Source organism: Hydra vulgaris, chromosome 12, assembly GCF_038396675.1.
Source record: "Hydra vulgaris chromosome 12, alternate assembly HydraT2T_AEP".
Lineage (NCBI taxonomy): Eukaryota > Metazoa > Cnidaria > Hydrozoa > Anthoathecata > Hydridae > Hydra > Hydra vulgaris.
The window spans coordinates 13,747,016-13,768,751 of record NC_088931.1 but is presented as its reverse complement, the minus strand read 5'-3'; the positions used below and the strand labels follow the sequence as shown (position 1 = coordinate 13,768,751).

Here is a 21,736-nt window from a genome sequence, read left to right as displayed (position 1 = left end):
CTTGGAACTGAAGATGTTGAGAAAAAAAAAGATTAAAGATTTATAGAGATAAAGTATAGAACCCGGAGTAAGAAAGTAGCGAGCACAAGAAAGAGATGCAACCTTTGCAGATGCTAATTTTACAATGGATTTGATATATGATTTCCAAGAAAAGTTGGAAGTAGGGTGTGGCGTTTTTTCAAAATGGGTTTTCAAATAAACTTGACACATTTAAAAAACCGGTTTTTAAATAACTAAAACCGGTTGTCTATTTTTTAATATTTTTATAATATACTGTTGTTATACAATATTATCACTATATATTATTGCTGAACTTAGTGGTAGTAGTATTAATACTCGTTTGTGAGTGTTTGACACAAAACTCTTGGCAGCCATTGCAACTGAGGTAATAGCGAGAAAGAATTGCAACATTTTGTTTTATTAGAAAATGTGAACGAAAGTGTATGCAAGTATCTAAGGTATGTAAACTTCAATTTATGTAATGTTAAAACATACTTAAACATATATCAAGTTTTACAATTTGACTTTCACTTGAAAACTGCATTGCGCCAAGCTCTCCTTAATTTTGATCTATAGCATTTATTTTTGTTACTAAAAAAAAAAGCGTGGCCGAGTGGTTAGCGTGCAGAGCTCCTGAACAATACTACTGGCGAATTTATTTTTTTAACTTTTTCAGATTTTTTAAAATAAAAAATATTTTTAAAGTTTTATAGACATTATATACAAACATATGTAACAATATTATACACTTTAACTAATGAAAAGATTTTTAAAACAGCTTAAAATTCTAAAACATCAAAAAATGGGGGAAGGGGGGAGGGAAGTAAACTTGTTGCATATGTGTCATGATTGAGATACTTGTGTTATTTTAGTTTTACATTTCAATTTTTTTTACAACAAAGTTGAGTTCGTGCTTAGAAAATGAGTATATAACATGTTTATAGATAGAATATAAAATCTATAGAACTTTAAAGTTTTTTTGATTTGCATTTTAGATAACAAAAATTAAAAAACAAGCAAGCTGATGATTTGAATTTGCCATGCGACAACCTTAACTTTTTTTAAAATGGTAAGGGGGTTCAAAAAGTATGTTTTAATAAGAAATTAAAAATTTTAATTTTATATTTAAATTGAACCATTTTATAAAATTCATTATTTTTTTAAAATAATTAAAAGTTAAAACTATTTAATATTGATATAATAAGGAAATTTAGAGTTTTACAGCTATTTTATCATGCCCCATACCATACATCCATTACCACACAATGTTAAACATTCTAAACCAAGTGCACAACAATGACAGAAATTAGCAAACCATAAAAATAGTGTTATACTCCGAAGAGTCAACTGGGACGCCTTTAACTTATAATGCATGAGGCATTGTAGATGTGCACGCGGTAAGTATTTCAATTTCTTATTTAACTTAATCATAAATCTCTGAAATATCTTTGAATCTCTCTTTTATCATTATCATAAATATTATAATTATTGAATATACTTTTATTTATAAATTGTATGTATACTTAGTAATTTTTCAATCTGCTTTTAAAGTTACTAAAGTTTAATTTTTTAATTTTTTAAAAAATAAAGTTAAATTTACATTTGAAGAATCTTTCAAATTTACTTCTTGAAAAATTTTTGTTTGCTTTTTTTTTAATTTCTAATTCAACAATTTTTTTTGCACAGAATGTTTAAAAATGAGTAACAATATTTGATTTTTATTTTAATTTTAGTGCCATTGCATATCACATATTGTAAGTTTTAAATTTTAATTTATCTTTATATTCAGGATGGCCGGGAGAGAATTTGAAGTAAAATAAAAAAATAGAAAAAAATAAAACTAAATTTGTTAACTCAATGCAAGAGTAAAATTAAATGACTAGGAGGGGTGGGGTTGTATGCAGACCTCCTCCCCCGTCCTATCAAAGGGGAGGAAGGGGATTGACAAAAAAAACTGACATGAAAAATTTCTTTTTTGAAATAAATAAAGACCTAATAAAATAGTAGCTCATATAAAATAAATATTTTATGTTAAATACAAAATAACAGGTCAGCAAAAAACCAAGTCTCCCCAAACCATATCTGTCTAGATAATATATAAATATATATATATATATATATATATATATATATATATATATATATATATACATATATATATATATATATATATATATATATACACATATATACATATACATATATATATATATATATATACATATATATATATATATTCATATATATATATATATATACATATATATATATATATATAAATATGTATATATAACTATATATATATACACACATATATTTATATACATATATATATATATATATTCATATATATATATACATATATATATATATATATATATATATATATATATATACATATATATATATATATATATATATATATATATATATATATATATATATATATATATATATATATATATATATACATATATATATACATATATATATATATATATATATATATATATATATATATATATATATATATATATATATATATATATATATATATATATATATATATATATTTGAGAAAAGTATCAATGCGACATGTTAGATATATTACTATTCAATCAATATATTTTACAAGTCATTATTTTTAACTTAATAACTTAATTAACTTAATAAACTTATTAACTTAATAAACATGTAATTTACATTTTGATTTAGTCATTAATGTAACTGGATTGTAAATAAAACAAAAAATGAAATAATAACATTAAAAATAAATAATACATAAGTAAGATATTTTTGTGAAAGTGAAACAGGGTAACTGGCGGGTCTCATAACTTTGTTGGGACAAACTTATATACGAAAAGGTAATGTAAACAATAAACTAGATTAAAGTTTATGATATTTCAAAAACATTTTTGAGATTTTAGGTATTTATAAAACAACTTTGAAAACTGACCTATTTTTGAGTCCATATATCTCATCAAAAATTCATACTACAGAAAAAATTGAGCCAGCGTTAAAAAGAGCTGATTCTCCTCTTTGTAATGGAATTGGACGCAGATCATTGGTATCACACAACCAGTTATACCATCTATTGAACCGGAAAACAATTTTAGCTTACACTATGTAACTCACATAAAGATGCTTAGGTATTAATTAACGAAATTTTCGCTGGTCTGCGCTATCATTATTGAAGTGCCTAGTAATACATTTACTTGTAGGTTGTTTAAATAAAATTTGTTTGATTTTCTAAGTTGTTGTGAAGTTGCAGTTTGTATTTTTCTGTCACTGCCAATGACATGGGTTTTAAAGTGGAGGGACACAATTGTCAAATTCTAAAAAAGACCTCTATATCTAGAATAGAATTTTTTTTTATGGCTTTAAAATATAAACCAGAAGTATAGTTTTTCTATATAGTTTTTCCACCTTAATAAAAAATATTGAAGTAAGGATTAAGTATAAAAAAGGTCAGTGTGAAATAGATTCTCAAGACCCTTATTTTACGGTTCATGACAGCTAGTTTTGTTAAGTTAGTTTAGTAAGCTTTTTCCTTTCTTTTCTATCATGCAGCTCTAACTTTTTGTTGTTTATGCATTAATTTATGAATTAGCAACTCTTTTATGGTAATTTGCAAAATCCTGCAAACATTTCAGGCCCAGCAAAAAAATTTAATTGTCTGAAAAGTTATTGTCTAAAATATTTCAAAATTCTATTGTGAACACCGATTCAAATTGAAGAAACTATTTATTGGAGTAAAGCTTATTTAAAAAAGGTCATCGAAAATTCAATTAATAAGTTTCTTGAAGAGCCTGCAGAAAACCTCTAACCCAAAGACACTGAAAGCTAAGTTTTGAGTATTTGAGGTAATGCATAAAAGAACCAAAAACTTTGATTTGTTATCTGATGCACTTAAAACTATAAAACCGAGCTCAGTACCTAGTGTATGCATATTTTTATCTACAGGCAATTTTGTGTCCAAAATTAGAACAAGACTTGGCCACCATTCAGTGAACATATTATGTTCTATTTCTATTATATTAAGTCCTATTTCCTTAGGAAAAATTACTATAACTGAAATAAATATAATATATAGATTTATAAATAAACAAAAATAACATACATATTTCTTGTTATTCAATAATTATTGAAAAAAAAATTCAAAAACCAATTAAAACAGGTTTTTTTTTGGGAATCTGGAATTTGAAAACCGGTTTTTCAAAAAGTTGGTTTTTGTTTAAATCCTAATTGGAAGTAAGAGTTGATCCTAAAAGTTGAAGCGTAGAAGACTTATCGAGTACATTACTGTTCATAAATATAGGAAAATCTAGATTGTAGTAATAATGATTACCCCAAAAAATTTGAGTTCTAACTGAGTTAAAGTTCACCAGCCACTGATAACCTGATGCTTTAGCAGAAGTGAGACCCTTTTCAAGCTCAAATGCCCCCTCTGAGCAATCAGAAAGTGTTGGCTACTTATCAAGACAAATAAATGGTAGTACCATCAGTGAACAATGCCACCTAGATGTGAGAACTTTAGAGAGATCGTTAATGCAAATTTAAAAAAGTATAGGGCCAAGGAAAGAACCTTGAGGAACCCCAGAAGTTACAGGAAATGAAGAAGAGTGCTGTGCATTAAGGACAACTTTAGTACTAAGATTGGTAAGGATAGATTTGATAATCTTAAAGATGTTACCTGATATACCATAAGAAGAAAGCTTATGGAGAAGACCGGCATGCCAAACTTTATGAAAAGCTTTAGAAATGTTGAGAGCAATAGACTCTCTTCATCTATCTGATGCACAATAAAACTTATCTGTTATTACCGTTAACAAATCAGCAATGGAACAAGATAATATTAAGTGTCTGTTAAATAAAGGGTTGCTTAGAAATTTTTTGTTTACATTGATGACCCATCCCAACCACTCACATCACACCCACTCACTCACATCACACCCACTCACTCACATCCCAACCACTCACTAGAAAAGCAACATGCTTCTCTTTTTTTCTTACATACAAAAAATATGAGTTTTTAAATATATTTGTATTTTTCAATATTTGTATTTCTAAACAACTAAAACAGTGAGCAAGTAATTAATTAATCATTCATTAATCAGGAAGTGACAAAAAAAGTTTCCAATCCCAGTAACAATAATCCAAGTTGCAACCAATCATCAAACCAACCTTATTGGAGATAAACAACACAATACTAATGTAAACTAATGTAAAAACAATTACCTTAACTAAACACAATACAGCAACATGGTTGAAACAATGCATGAAACTACCTGTGGATACTCCGGTTAGTTTAGTAAAAACTCCCAGTCCTTTTTCCACTTTGCAAGTTGAGAGATTAAACATATGTAATATTTCAGCTGCTGATACATCACAGAGTTGATTCATTTCTCCAAAAACTCTGGTCTCATTTCTTCTTGGGTAATTTATTTCTCTTTTTCAAAAATTTTTTCTTGTAATTTAATCAATATATCTTTGAAAATGTTTTTATTGGTACTGTTATTTCACCACTTTCCATATTGACTTCTCTGAGGCAGAGGTATCTGAGCAAAGCAATTTTATGAGGGAAGTTTTTCACCAACATTTAAACTTTTCTCTTCAAATACTACAAAGTAATCATCTTGATGATGATTTCATGTAGCTTTTTCTGCTAAAAAATTTTTCTCTTAGAGGTTTGCTAGGTTTTGGTAGTTTGGTAGAACGTAGATCCATTTTTGTGGCGACCACAGAAAAAACACAACGAACAGCAGAAGCATGTGACTGAGTAACTTTCTTATTTAGATACTGCTAAATATTGATGTTGAAATAAAAACAACTTTTTTAAGCCGAGCGATTACAAAAACCTTAACTGCTCATGTCGAAAGTATATACTTAACTGCTTGTGTAGTAAGTATATACTTAACTGCTTGTGTAATAAGTATACACTTAAATGTTTGTATAATCTCTTTGGAACATTATTTTAGCAAATATTTCCTTATCTTAATTCGCAAATTAAATTTACTGTAAACACAAAAAGCCTAAAGTAAAAAAATAAAAATTTAAATAACAAAGCCTAATCTCTTAAAACCACTATTTAAAGAAACTATATTATTGATTATGTTGGAGTATTATTATTTAACAACAGTAAAATTAAAACTAAATAATAATAATGTTAATATTAAACTTACTGTTAAAATTACTATTAATACAAAATTTTAAAACAAACAACTTAACCTTACAAAATTGTATACCAGACATGCTGCTAAAGAAACAACACGAAAAGAAACTTTCCTTATACTGAATTGCCAGTTTAGACGTGACAATCATTAAAAAATAACTATTTAATTGAAATAAAACAATAAAACTTTTTTATATTAGAACAAACGTTTCTATTATATAAACTCTTTAACGAATATGTTTTTATATTGTCCCAAGTTTAAGCCTTTACATTTAATAATAGTTAGTTATACTGTTTAATAAAATCTGGCAAGAATTACTTTACTGATGTTGCTAAACTACAAAACCATTTAGGTATTTAATTTTGCGGGGAAAAAAAACAAACAAGGTAAATATTTTTTTTTTCTTAGTCTAAACCTCAATTTTTATGTTGACGTAATAATTCTAAAATTTTGCAGAAAATGGGTAACCTAGCTATGAGTGAAAAGAAAAAAAGAATAATTTAATGGTGTTCAAAAAAATATTGTTATGTGTTATGTTTGTAATAGAAAGCTCCCAGTAGTATTGCAATAATACTGAAAAACTATTTCATAATTTTTGATGGTGATTTTTTTTTTAAACCAGAACTTAATAGAGTATAATGATGATGAGCCAATTGGAATTTAAATTTTTGGTTTTTATATTTAAAAAAGAAATATATCAACTTGTCTTAGATTTTAGTGTTCAATACTTAGGTGACCTAACTTTAGCAATTATATGTCTTTTTAGGCAATTATAAAAACTTCTGTAATATTTTTGTATTATAGCTGAAGAAAAAAAATACTTCACAATATTCTGCAATTTTCATATAATCTTCACTTTTATCTTTGACTCTTATAGATTCTTGTCTATACATCAATGTCAATTTCATTGCTGTGTAAATGGGTGCTGGAGAGTTCAAAATAAAATCTTGTGCGGACTCATTGTCATTTAAGTTGCAACAGATCATTAAATGACCTAAAAACTAAATTTAAATTTAAAATACAAAAACATTTTAAACAATATTATTCATTTATTATGGGGTTTTAAAATAAAATGCAATATGTACTCCCCCCAACTTTTCAAAATAATTTTTAGCAATTAAAATCATAAAAGTTGTTGATAAAAATTAATGAAATATAAGATGTAATTAAATATAAAATAAAAGATGTAATTGAAATTTCAAATTTCGTTATTAAGAAGCATAAGTTGTTATCAAGATTATATAAATTGCAATTGAGAATCTGAGAGGGTAACTGAAAAAATCTGGCTGCGTGTTAATTAAAACCATCATTTATATACTTTAAATTAAGAATCTAAATAATCAGTTGAATAGACTTTTTTAAACAAAAAAACTCAGAAATCAGACAATCAATAACAAACAAAAACAAATCATATACTTAAAACAAATTATTGTAATTAGATTAAAATCACTGTAACATCCAGTTGTTTTCCATATATAAAATTAGTGCATAATGGGCAACAATGCTTAATTGCTTCCCATCATTGTGTTTTTTTGCAGCAGTAACAATATATTTCAAACATTGCATTCATTGTTCCACAATCCTACTCCAAATACAAATAAAATGAGATTTGCACTTTTAAAATTAGTTTTAATTTTGGATCAGATGTTTCTTCTGGATTTAACAGGGTCTTAAATGTAACAACTGAGGTGGTAAACATTCAAACATGCTTACAGAACAAGCCTAACAAGAAGCATTGACTGGTAACACTAGTAGCAAACTAGTGTAACCAGTCTACTAGTGTAACTAGTGCTCCTAGTGTATAGTTACTAAACTCTCTAAACATTTCTTAGATGTTACAGTTTTAAAATCATTAAATAACACTGTAAGTTTCCAGTATGAAAACATTTGTTGTGGATTCAGCTGCAATCAAGTATTTATCTTGGAACAGGTACTTTCATTATTGCTTACCCAAGCAGACTGCCAACTAATTGTAATATGTTTTCATCACTGTTCATAAAACATACTGTTTTTATAGAAAAACATTTGCTTTTATAGTAATGGATGTTGTGTTAATGCTTTTATTAAATTTTACTGATGTTCTTATCATGTTTTGATAGTCACTAAAGAAACTTTCATCACTTTTCAATCTAAGTTTGTGTTTGAGTCACCCAATTTTCATTTCACTTTAATAACTTTTTACAAAGTCAAACAAAGTTTTTCAAACAAAGTTTGTCAAACAAATCTAACAAAGTTTGTCAAACCAAGTCTAACAAAGTTTGTCAAACAAAGTCTAACAAAGTTTGAAAATAATTTGAGGAAAAAGTACTCAAAATCTAAAACAGATTTTATAAACCTTTATAAATATTATATTGAAAAAGTTGAAGGAACTAAAATTAAGTCACTTGTAATTAAAAAAATGTATTCAAATTTAGTGTATATAATGATTATTGAAAATATAAGGTTTCTAAATGTATGGATTTTATAACCTTGAATTAAAAAAAAAACAACCCAGAACTTATACCTATTGAAACTATTTGGTAAAATGGTACTGATATTTTTTTTTTAAATTTCAATTAAGTCATCAAAAACAATGCATTTAGTTTTTCAATTACAGAAATAGCCATACTTATTATTTTGTTCCAGTTCCAGATGGTTCCAATAGCTTTAACACAGATACAGAAACTTTAGTAATAAATTCTTAGTATCTCCACAAGAACATTATCATGTGCATTAACTTTAAATTTACTTATTAAAACCATTTATTTAAACCAAATATTGCTTTGTTTTGACAATTTGACCACTGCTATTTACATATCAAAAATACGCTGAGTAAAAAAGATTTTTCATGATGCATCGAAGAAAAAAAAAAAACATCAAAACTTTTAATGTTTTTATATTAGCAAAACACTTAAATAAATTAATAAATTACTGATAGTGATTTTTATTTCAAGTATCAATGAAATATAATTTTTTTTATTAATGTTAATATAATTATATAAGTATGCACTTTTTATAATAAACCATATTTTTTTTTAATGAATTAATTTTGATTTTTATAAACGACAGCTTTTTTAGACAGCAACAGTCTTTTTAATGAACTTTATATAAAAATCATTAAAGTTAATACACTTAAAAAGATAAAAAACTTCGTTGAATAAAAAATGAACTCATGCATATTAATTTTTTACACTAAAAAAAAACTTTTTTATCAATTTTATAAAAAACTATTTTAAACAAATGATTGTCTCTAACTATCTGGTTATTTCAAAAAAATAAAGACACCAGGAATCATTACCTGAGCAATGATTCCTTTTATCTTGATTTCATTTTGTTCTAAACTGTTTTTTTTAATAAAAAAATCATGTAACATTTAATTAAATACAATTAAGAAAAATAATTTTACTTTTTTATCTTGCAGCAAAGTGTTTACTTCAAATTTATGAAGTAGAAGAAAAGACATTGTCTGAAGATGGTGATGTTTTGCTGCAAATGTAATAGGTGCTTTACCATCCTAAATTTAAAAAATACTATAAATTATTCAAAGTACAAATATAATACTAACCAAACTGAATAAACAGTAACCCAACTATATAAATGTTAACTAAACTAAAACTTTTGCAAAATATATTTATTATTTAAATAGAAAAAATGAAATTTAAATATTAAAGGGTAAACACTTGATTTGAAAACTGAAATTTTTTCTATTTGTTGTCATTTGTAAATAATGAAGAATCTTCCGGCAATATGTTGTAAATTTTATTTTTGCAAACTTTTTTTTTGAAAGGCTTAAGTAATTTATATCACTGTTTAAATTTAAGCATATTTGTTTAGTTACTAATACAAAAATAAAACAAATATAAATACATATATATATAAACTACAACATTGAAACTATTACCATATCTTCTATCGAAGGTTGGGCACCCATTTGGACCAAAAATATTACTATATCAGTAGAACCTGCATCAGCAGCATAGTGCAGTGGTGTCCAACCATTCTTGAAAAAATATTTTTTTAATAATATAACTAGATTCTTTAATATTATAACCGTATTCTTTTATATTATAAATATATAAATAATCAGATTTTTTAATATTATAACCATTTTCACAGAAAACTGTTTTAAATCAACAACATAAGTAAATACAAATATTTTTAAAGTAAAGTTTTAATAATTTTAAGTAATTTAAAATTAGTCTCTTATTTTCACTTTAACAAAAGTTTGAGATAACTTGAGTGATGTTTTAGTATAAAGTTTATACTAAAACCAACCCTTTTTTATAAGTTAAAATAATTTGAAATAATTCAATCAGTTTATAAATTAAATCACAGACTTTTCTTTTAAAACGTTATCATTATTAAAAAAAGACTAAAAATACAAAGCACATTAAAAAAAAACCCCCTGGATTGTCATAAACTATATAAACTAACTATATAAAACAAATAAAACAAGATTTAAATAAATAAAAAAATAAGGCTGCTTTTGTTAAAGGATGTCCACATTAATTAATGAGATGTCTAATAGTAACACACATACAGACATGTTAACTCCACTTCAGTTTTTGTGTACAATTAACATGATAACTCTACTTTAAGTTTGTATAAATCACATGATAATATCACTTTAAGTGTATACAACTCATACTTTAGTCAATTGTTTATAATTGTAGTCTTTTTGTAAAATTTTATATTTAAATTTTATAATATCTATCAGTTATTTTATAAAAATATTATCAAAAAACATATTTTTACATATTTGCTTTGTATGATAGATGCAATGATAAATACAAAATATATTGGTTTAAATATTTTTTGTCTGGCCATGGGGATACTTTGAAAATCTGAGCATTTAATTTTAATAAATATTAATTTTAATAAATTTTGTCAACTTATTTATAACTGCCAGTCACAAGTTTTACTAAAAAAATAAAAAATAAAAAGTTTTTTGTTATCTAAAAAATTTTTAAAAGCTGCAATTATTGAAGCCAACATAGCTACACAGATTTTTTTATTTATTACGCAGATTTTTTTATTTTTTTAGATGATAGTTGTGAGTCTAATCTAATCATAAAATTGCCCATAATTGCATTGGCATTTCAAAAAATTAGCAGTGAACTTTTGAACAGTTTTTTTAAAAATATGTTTTTTAAAAAAATGTTCTGATTTTAGACCGCTATAAAAACTGAAGCTAAAAGATTTGAAAAAATGTTAACTGGAAATATGTTCATAAAAGTGTAGACTGCCATATACAAAAATTTTTTTCATGTGATCTTAACCTACTCTCTAATAAAATTAATTTGAAAAATGGTAAAAATCTGTTGTTGTTTTTTTAATAATATTTGCATATATAATAAATACTATACAACATTATATAAAAACTAGTATATAGGTGGTAGAATGAACTGAACAAAAAATATTCTATTTATAGAATATTTTTAAATATTTAAATTCGAATACTTTTAAATATTCTTACTTTCTATTTAAAATAACGTTTGCTTTATTAAAATTGCCTGCAGGTACAGTGAAATACTGGGTTTATTGGAAGAGGTGGCGCAATTTGACATTTTGACAAAAACTGTTTTTTTGTCACATGCTGCTACTTATGTTATCCTCATCAATATAAACAGTGAAATAAATTATTAAATTAAAAATCTGTATTCTAAAAGACACCAAATAAAAAATTTTACTTTTGTGACTTTACAAAGGTACAATGCGCTATTATGTTCTACAGTTATTTGTTATGTTCTACCCTACTGTCTCTTTTATACGCAGCATGCTCATTGATAATAAAATGCACTTAAATAAACAAATGCACTGATAATAGGAACAATTCACTGATACTAAAAACAACATATTTTAAAATCAGAGAGTTCCCTATGATTATCAGTTATATGTAACTGCGGTAGTGGTGTAGTGTTGTTATATGATTATCAGTTATATATACTTATATTGTCATATCTAATTAATTTTCATCATCTTGATTGTAATTTTCAACATTTAATTCAACATTTCAACATACCATCATCGTTATCATAATTGTGTATATTATTCAGTTCTTCATTGCTAATTAACTGATGCATGTTGTTTCTATAGATTCTTTAAATGATCCCTCTTTATATTTTTTGGATCATCTTGAAAACAAAGATTTAATCTGCTGCGAAGTAACATATTGGTGGTTATCAAAATCTTTACATAGTAACTTCATCACATGGTCTGGACTTATTTTCTTACCTGTCTGTTCACCTTTCATGAAATATTTATACAGCAAGGAACTTTGAGCATAAGATAATCTAAAAGTGCTTCTTACTAGTAAAGCTCACTCAACCCCTTAAAACGAAGACATAATCGGCTTTTGTTTACATGCAGTTTTGAGAGTCACATCAGATATTCCAACTGCCATTATTGATAGCATTACCTGATAACAATGTTTTATCACTATTAATTTGTAATACTGACACTTTTGCGTTACTTAAACTATTTCTCATAATGTAATTCTGTATAAACATCTTCTGCTGCAATCAAGTGGTTGCATATTTTGCATCAATAAAAACTGTTTATGATATTTTTTACTGCCACACTCTCACAATTGCATTGATTCTTACCTTTTGATGGCTCGTTATAATCTGTTCTTAATAATCAAAGATTTTCACCTTTACAGACTTTATGAAGTGCCTCAAATATATAATTTCCATGATATTAACTAGCATTATCAGACTGTGTGAAAAGTTTTCATTATTACGAGATTACTTTTCTTGAATTCCTTTAAAATGTGTTCAGATATAAAAAGACTGCTTGCCATTCTTTGATAACATCTATAAATTTCTGTAAAAAAAAACTTGTTTGGTAATGCTATTATATCTTACAAAGAACACATCGACTTGCATACTCATGCCTTTCTATCCATAGTAGACATTTTGACCTCTAAATTCAACCGGGATTAACTTTTGGCTAAAGTCTTTTAACCGAAAACAAGTTTCTTCATACAATGTATGGGCATTGATGTGTTGTGCAACGCATATTCATCATCTCCGGCCTTTACTGTATACAGAACTGTTTAAATAGATTTAAATAGATCTGAACAATCAGCATATACTTTGACACCTTTTTTTTTTGAGTTTGACATGTCCAACAATGCAAAGGGTGTTGTAATAAAGAATGTAAATGCACTTCTCCACATTTGTGAGAATTAGATACATCTTTGTCACATCACCTGTGCTTTGCCATATCCAACAATTTATTAAAACCATTTATTATATATATATATATATATATATATATATATATATATATATATTATATATATATATATATACACACACACACACACACACACATATATATGTATATATATACATATATATGTATATATACACATATATATACATATATATGTATTTATGTATATATATAAATATATATATATATATATATATATATATATATATATATATATATATATATATATATATATATATATATATATATATTAGAGTGGTCCAAAAAATGGAAAGGTGGAAAGTTAGGTCGGTTCACATTTGCTTTTGTTCTATTTGCCATATGGACCATTTTGGCCAATTTTTTAAATTTTTTAAACATAACTAGGGGTGGCACAATTTTGAACAATAAATTTTGTTGCGATGGAAGAAACAAGAAATAATTGAAAATTTAATTTCTTAATTTTATTCATATATTGTAATGTAATGCATTGTTTATTTTGAGACTATTTTCAACAGATGCTTTGATGGCTCTGAAAAGGCTTTCCGATAAGTGCTGACAACCTGCAAGAGGTATTACTTTTGCTTTTTGTCTTACGTTATCGAAGAGTTGAAGGTCTGGATTAAAGCAACCCCTATTTCCGCACAGTCATTAACTACTTTCATTTGCCTGGCATTTCCCTGAACAGAATATAAATTGGATCCATTTGCCAAAGGTCAGATGGCATCGAGAGAAAAACTTGAGCCTTCTCTGCTCCGTTGTCAATGAGAAGGTCAAAAAGATGAGATGTTCAGTTTGTAACAAATGATTCCAATGGGTTTTCTAACTTGAATGTTTTGCCTTCAATTATCATGTTTAAGATTCTGAACCATGGCAGCTTTTGTATGAACATCACCGCAGGGGTCAAAAAAAGCCAAGCCAATCAAATGTTCTGAAAAATACCATAGGTGTCTTTTGAAGGCTGTCATTGCTGCATCTCTAACAACATCGTTGCAGGTATAACCATTCAAAAGTCTCAACAGTCGCAAGTCATTATATGGGGCTCTTTCTTCCAAGCAAGCTTCATGCCAAAATTTTCCATAGACTAGAGCAACAAACAGGCTGCTGTCGGTCAAAGCTTTTCTTTCATGAGCAGTGAGAGTCACTTGATTCTTGAAAAGAAGGATTTTGATGGAATAGATGCCCTTTGCCATCCACCTGGCGTGGTACATGGCTTCAGGTACTCGGAATGGCACTTCTTCTTTTGGGCAACCACCAAGAAAGATGAGGCACAATTGTAAAAGCTCATCATAGTTTTGGCGAGTTTTTTTTCTTTCTTGGGGTTGGTGATGGCTTTTTACAGCATCATTGTAGCATGCAACCATTTCATTGCGGAGATCAGTCATGGATCCACTGAAGAGCGTTTCATCAGCAGCATCATATTTACTTTGGAAAAACGTTGGCCATTCTTTTTGAAGTCATTTGCATTAACCTAAATCAGATCCAGTGATTGCTCCTAGATATGTGGATGCAAATACGCTGGAAAGTATAACTTCAAAAACATGGTGGCGACATGCTACCCACAAAAAGCCTTTCTTGAGAGTTTTTTCAATAACTGTGCAAGCTCCAGATTTTAAGCCAGTGTTTGAGGCTGTTGTATTGAGTACAAGCCCACCTATTTTGTCTTTGAGATCCAATTATCCAATAGTTCAAGGCAGGCACTAGCTTGCTCCTCACCTGTTCCCCTTATAATTTCGGGAACCCCAAGTAACTTTTCTTCTCCAGCTCGAGAAACTAGGAATGCAATTCTGTCTACCTTTACATTCGTCTGGACAATATCTGGTGGGAGTTTTCCACCCCAGTGCAACAGAAGTGGTACCTGGGTCGAATATGATTTTTGGTCCTTGACTGCTTTGGACTTGTGTGTATCCATTCTAGAATGACGGATAGTGCTGCAAAAAAACTGAAATGCTATCCAGATTGCTTCGAAGGTCTTGAACAGCTGCAGCAATAACATAAGTTGCTTGCCAATCACAAATGTTAATGTGGTCAAGTGTGAGGTTCAAGTCTGGAGTCAGAATGTTATTCCTTGCCCTTTTTGGAGCTGAGAGAGGTAGCCTTGTGGAAACGCTAAAAAGTTCATCATCAGATACAAACTCAGTTTCAGAAGCAGAAGAGCTGGAAGAATGTTCTGACAGTAGAGTTGAAGCGACCACTTCTTGGTTTTTCCCGGCATTTTCAGCATTCCTTTCTTTTTGTTTTAAATGTTTTTCTGCTTGTTTAATTTTTCTAGATTCCTGTTGGGCCAAATGCTTATCCATACCCCCAAAACTGAAACTGGAGAGATCTTCTCGCTGGGATACTAGAAAGGCTTTGTCTTCTGTGCATAATCTGCAATCCATCTGATCTTGCAACATCAAAAAGTTAATGTAAATCATTTTTGAAAATTTCCTCTTTCATTCTGTATCCCTCAACATTTTTTGTGCAACTTTTGAAAAATTACATAACATTTTTAGTGTCCGCTAAAATTGTTCAACTTTGCGCCACCTCTAAATATTACTGATTCTGTCTCATTTTTGGCTTAGGGACTCCTCTTATGTATAGAAACAAGAGCAATTATGACCTGAATTGATATTAATAAAAAAAATTTCAACACAATAACTTGGACCACTCTAATATATATATATATATATATATATATATATATATATATATATATATATATATATATATATATATATATATATATATATATATATATATATATATATATATATATATATACATATATATATATATATATATATATATATATATATATATATATATATATATATATATATATATATATATATATATATATAAATAAATAGAAGTGAACACTCATGGTCGCCCGACAGTATCAGACAATCAAATTTTGTGAAGGGCAACTAAAAATACTCCTTTGATGCACTTAAGATTTAACAACTTCTTCTGGCAATGATTCCATAAATTCGCTACTCGATTAAAGAAAAAGTTTTCTCTGTACTTATGGTTTGTCATTTCCTTGAAATATTTAAAACAGTGACCTCTCGTATGATTGTTAACGATTGGAAAACGGAGGTCTTTTTCTAATTTGTCAATATTATTCATAATTTTATACATTTGTATCAGATCTCCTCTTTGTCTCCTTTCCACTATTGTAGTTAGGTTTAAATTTTCGAGTCTTTTTATATAGGAGAGATTTCTGATTGATGATACTAGTTTAGTAGCTTTGTGCAGGATTCTTTCGATATAGTCACAATCAGATTTAAGAAATGGAGACCATACTGTAACTGCAAACTCTAGTAATGGAAGAATAAAAGTAATATAAAGCAAACGAAGTAACTTATAATCAAAACAAGCAAATGATTTTTTGATACGACCAAGCATTTGATTTGCGTTGTTAAAAGCATTAATCACTTGTTGATTTTTCCATTTTAGATTTGAATTAAAAAGCACTCCAAGATCTCTTTCTGTATCTGATTCCGTCAACTGAATATTGCTTAAATTATATAAATAGTTTTTATTAATATGGCCATAATGCATAACTACACGTTTTGATATTTTAAACAAAAGAAGCCAAGTTTGAGACCATTTGTAGACAATATCTAGATCATTTTGAAGATTAGTAGCGCATTGTTCTGAAGATAATTGAGAAAGCACTTTTGTATCATTGGCATATAGTTTGGTTACATTATGCAATTTTTTTGGAAGGTCGTTAATGTATAAAGCAAATAAAACCCAGTCAGAAATGATTTCACCTTGAACAACTCTTTGTCTTCTGTTTTCTAGAAAGGCTTTGATCCATTTAAGTATCAGACCATCAAAGCTGTATGCTTTTAGTTTGGCTAACAGTCTTTTGTGTGGAACGATGTCAAAGGCTTTAGCAAAATCTAACAAAATTACATCAACTTTCCATAATTTTACATGGAATAGAAGTCAATGAAACTGGACGATAGTTGCTGGGAAGAGACTTATCACCTTTTTTGAATAGAGGTGTTGCATTCGCTGATTTAAATTGAACTGGAAGCTGACTGTTAGTTAAAGATGCCCTAACAATTAATGTTAGAGGAATAGCAAATGCTTCTGCACAGTTTTTTAGAAGAAATGGATGCATATTATCAGGACCACATGCTTTATTTTGATTAAGATTTTTAAGTTTATCTAATATCATTTTGCTTATATCATTTCGTAACTATCTAAAATGAACAAAGTAACTATCTAAAATAATAATAAAACTATATTTTGACAGTCAAAGTGTCAAAATTTGTTTTCCGCATTTTCTATTATTAATTCGAGGTGGATTTAAACCCCGTCAAGTGCTGCAAGTGACGGGGTAAAAAAAATAAATATAAATATAGGTACTATGACGTCTAAAACCTTAATACTAATTGTCGATCTTTATATTTTTGTTATATTTTAATAGAAAATACAATTTCGAAAAAGTTCACAGTGAAAACTATGCTTTGCAGAGGTTGCAAAAATTGTTTTATAAAAATAGCTAATGTGAACTATACTTTGCAGGATATGAGAAAATAAATTTATTATACTTGTTAATTGTAATTGCTAAATCCAAATTATACTTTGCAGGATATGAGAAAATCGGATAAGGTAATTGGTTTACGCTATTAAAAGTAGCAGTCTGATTTGTTTAAAAATAAAACTTTTTTTTTTGTGTAAAGTATAGTGTAAACTATATTTTACAGCATTTGCAGCAGTTTTTTGATTGGTTGCAAATATACTTCTATTAACAAAGTATTTTCTTTAAATCGTGATACAGAGTTTTTGATTTTTAACGTCTAAGCATGGCCTATAACTTAATTGAAGATATTCTATTAAGATCTAATACAATCGTTGGTTTTTAATCTAGATTAAAAACCAACGATTAATTCTACATTAAAAACCAACGATCTTGTTTGAGGATTTTGTAAATTGATGATCTTGTAAATATGTTTTATGAAACTTTATTGGATAAATTTAATAATAATAATAAAAAAATGGTTACAAATAAAGATCTTTTAAGTCGTTTTGTTGATGGCACAATAAGAAGAAATATATGTGCAGGATTTTGTATCCCATCTTACTTAAAAAACAATAAAAAGCATTGTATCGCTTTGAGGTAAGTCACTTTACTTTTTCTTAAAAAATAACCTTATTATATTTTAATACAATAAATTAATCTGTGTTAATTGTGTAAGCAACTTGAATCTAGATATAAAAAACTGTAGGGGTTAAGGATATGATGAAGCCAGTTCTGACTCTGAGTATATAAATGGTCTTTCTGCTCGGGTTCTAATTATAAATTCAAAGGCTCTGTATACACATTGGCATAGCCATTGACTGAACTTATCTGTTTGTGAATCATGTAATGTCCAAGAAGTCTCAGAGGCTTTTTCTAATTATTCAGAAAATAGACGAAGTTTTTAGAAGCTAGTATTTTAGAACTTGAATCCCAATCGCATAAGAAAAACTAAAGGAGTTTGTAGAACTAGATGGATTGAACGTATAGATGGTTTAAACACTTTTCTTGAACATTATTCAATTTTCCATGCTTTATGTATCATGGCTTTCCCTGAGAGTTCTGTTAACAAAGACACAAAACAAATCTTCTACTTTTTTAAAATTCCATTAGTACTTTTCAATTTATCGTTTCTTTATTTTTCGCAACATGTCTTTGATTTAACTTTACTTGTTACTTGGTTACTGCAATCAAAAACTGTTGATGTCATAGACTTTGCACCCTATTACATGTTTGTATATATATAAATGTATATACAAACATGAACTAGATATATATACAAACATAAACTACATATATATATACACATAAACTACATATCTTTTTTTTCTTTTCCCTTTGTCTACTTTAAAAAGATAATACAGCATCGTTACGCTTTCCGTTACTTAAAATTTTTTGTTTATTGTTAAAAAATTTTTTTGTTAGTGTTGGATTAACAAGAGAAAGGACCCATTCTAAATGATCCTCACAAACAAAGCATTTATTCAAATTATATTCACATAATTAATTCAATAAAATATATTCACAAATTTCTAATGTCAAGTACATCAAAACTTAGTGAACTCTTTTTCACTGCATCAAGCATACCAAAACAATTAAAAACATGATTTGACAGTAATTTTAAGGGAGTTATGAGACCTCCTCTTGATAGTAGTTCAATATATTCTGTATTTACATCAACGATATCACTTTTTAGCAACAAAGAACATAATTCACATTTAACTTTTTTAAGTAATTTTTTGTATATATATCTAGCAATAAAAATAGAAACTTCTTTAACTGTTTTCATCTAACTCACATTCTTGAAAATCATTAATAAAAAGTTCTAATATTAAATTTAGATTCACAACTGAGTTAAAAGGTTTCAAATCCATTTTCTAAATGTCAAAGTTTTCTTTTAATAACGATCTCATTTGCAAAATATTCTCAGAAGTATTTACTTCATGTAGTGCAATAAGAAACCTGCCACCACAATTAAACTAGAAGTACTTAGTAATTTTACATTAGTACTTTAGAAGTCTGAGTTGTGAAACATTATCTATCAGTGGAACTGTATTGCAAATTTTGCCACTGTTCAACCCAGTGAGTAAATGTATGCAAAAATTATGGCTTACCATCCCCAATTACAGATGCATTACCAGATTTATGATTAGAGATTTTAGAATTGGATATTACCCACCATACTTGGATATTACCCACCATAAATTAATGAGTTTTAAAAATTCAGATACTGAATATTCATAAGGAAAATAACTTTGAATTGCTGCTGAAGTTGTTTCATGGAATATACTTAACACTAGGTTGACACCTTGTTTATTGTTACATGGATATAATGTCTTTTCTCTTAGTTTTGTTGCCTTTCATAAATTTGCTGAAAAAATTTCATTTTTTTAATGTGCTCTTTAAAGCAATCCCCAAGATATATCTCCAGCAGAGACATCTATACTAAAATTGTAACCAGTGAACTGAAATGGTAGGAAAACAAACTTTTTGGTACTAATTAAATTATTTCTTATGTTTTTAAGCAAATATACACTGTCATACATCAAATAAACTATATGATCTTTATAAGTGATAAAAAAATTTTCTTCTGGTTTATTTGATTCATAAACGCTGAGCAATTTTGAAAAGCTGACACATTAGTTTGATGGTTATCAGCAATTAATGCACAAATGTTAAAACCAGCAATTAATGCTAAAACCAGCAGATCCTAATGTATTTAAACTTTCTTCTATTTCATCTTTAATAAAATTTCCTGTGACACTAGTCTCAGGGATAGCTTTAATTACATAAGGGATTGATTTTTTGAGACCAACAATCATAAACACAATTATTCCTTTGTAGAGATTACCTACAGTATCTTGTCTAAATAATCTACCATTATGGTATTCACAAGAATGCTGTAAATACATTTCATCAAAAAGGAGAACACAATCATTGCTTTTTTTTGCCTCATTTAATAAAAGTTTTAATGATTTTATTAAATCAATTCAGATATTAACTTTTTCAATAGTGACATTGATGGTAAAGGAAGTTGTTTCAAATAAAGCAAATAAGCTCGAGATGAATACCGTTGCATTAGTGCAAAACGTATTACTTCTGACAAATATGGAGGACAACCTTTGGATTTGTAAAAGACTAATTTAGACAGTTCATTATCTAAACAATAAGAATTCTCTTCAATGAGGTTGCGCATATAAGACACCAAATTATTTAAAATAGATAAACTTGTAAGCTTACAACTGCTAATTGTTCTAAACCATTGAGGAAGTGGTAGTGGGCAACTTTTATAATGCAACTTTACATGCAAATTGTAATCAATGCTTATTGATTCAATAAAAGGAGTGGAGTCTACGAAAAATAAACGATAGTATAAAACAAAACTTTCATATCTTTGAAAACTAAACCCATTTGGAGAGTTAGATGCAAAGTGCATCTAACTCTCCAAAAACTCTCCAAAAGTGCATTACCAGTGCATATACACTGGTAATAATCCATTAAAAATTGCTATTACCAGTGCACAAAGTATATATCACCTTATTTTAGACATGTGACATGTGCGTATTTTAACTGAAATTAAATAAATTTCCATGGCAAAATTATTTGTTAATACTTGTTTTTTAAAAATGGCTGCAAATTTAAAATTAGGAGATACTTTCCCTGATTGCTAGTCATAATAAAAACTTAATTGCTGATAAGGCTATTGTCACAACAGAAGAGATATTTGCATGCAGGTTTTCTTTTTTTTTTTAATTGTTCTTTTTTTAGATTCATTTTAGCAATTAAATGCCAGTCAGGAAAACCATTAAGTTAAATATGAATATATTTTATTATTTAATACAGTTCT

General features: G+C 27.4%; 1 protein-coding gene across 2 annotated transcripts in view; it reads right to left on the bottom strand.

The window, feature by feature from the left end:
- Positions 1 to 21,736, bottom strand: part of LOC101235649 (serine/threonine-protein phosphatase 6 regulatory ankyrin repeat subunit A) — a 133,213-nt gene that overhangs the window by 7,802 nt on the left and 103,675 nt on the right. For both annotated transcript variants that reach the window (XM_065812258.1, XM_065812259.1), the window contains exons 27-29: positions 10,054 to 10,152; positions 9,559 to 9,666; positions 6,995 to 7,174 (exon numbers count right to left, since the gene is read on the bottom strand). In XM_065812258.1, the coding sequence (XP_065668330.1) occupies positions 6,995 to 7,174; positions 9,559 to 9,666; positions 10,054 to 10,152 (387 nt within the window). The remainder of the gene's footprint in view (positions 1 to 6,994; positions 7,175 to 9,558; positions 9,667 to 10,053; positions 10,153 to 21,736) is intronic.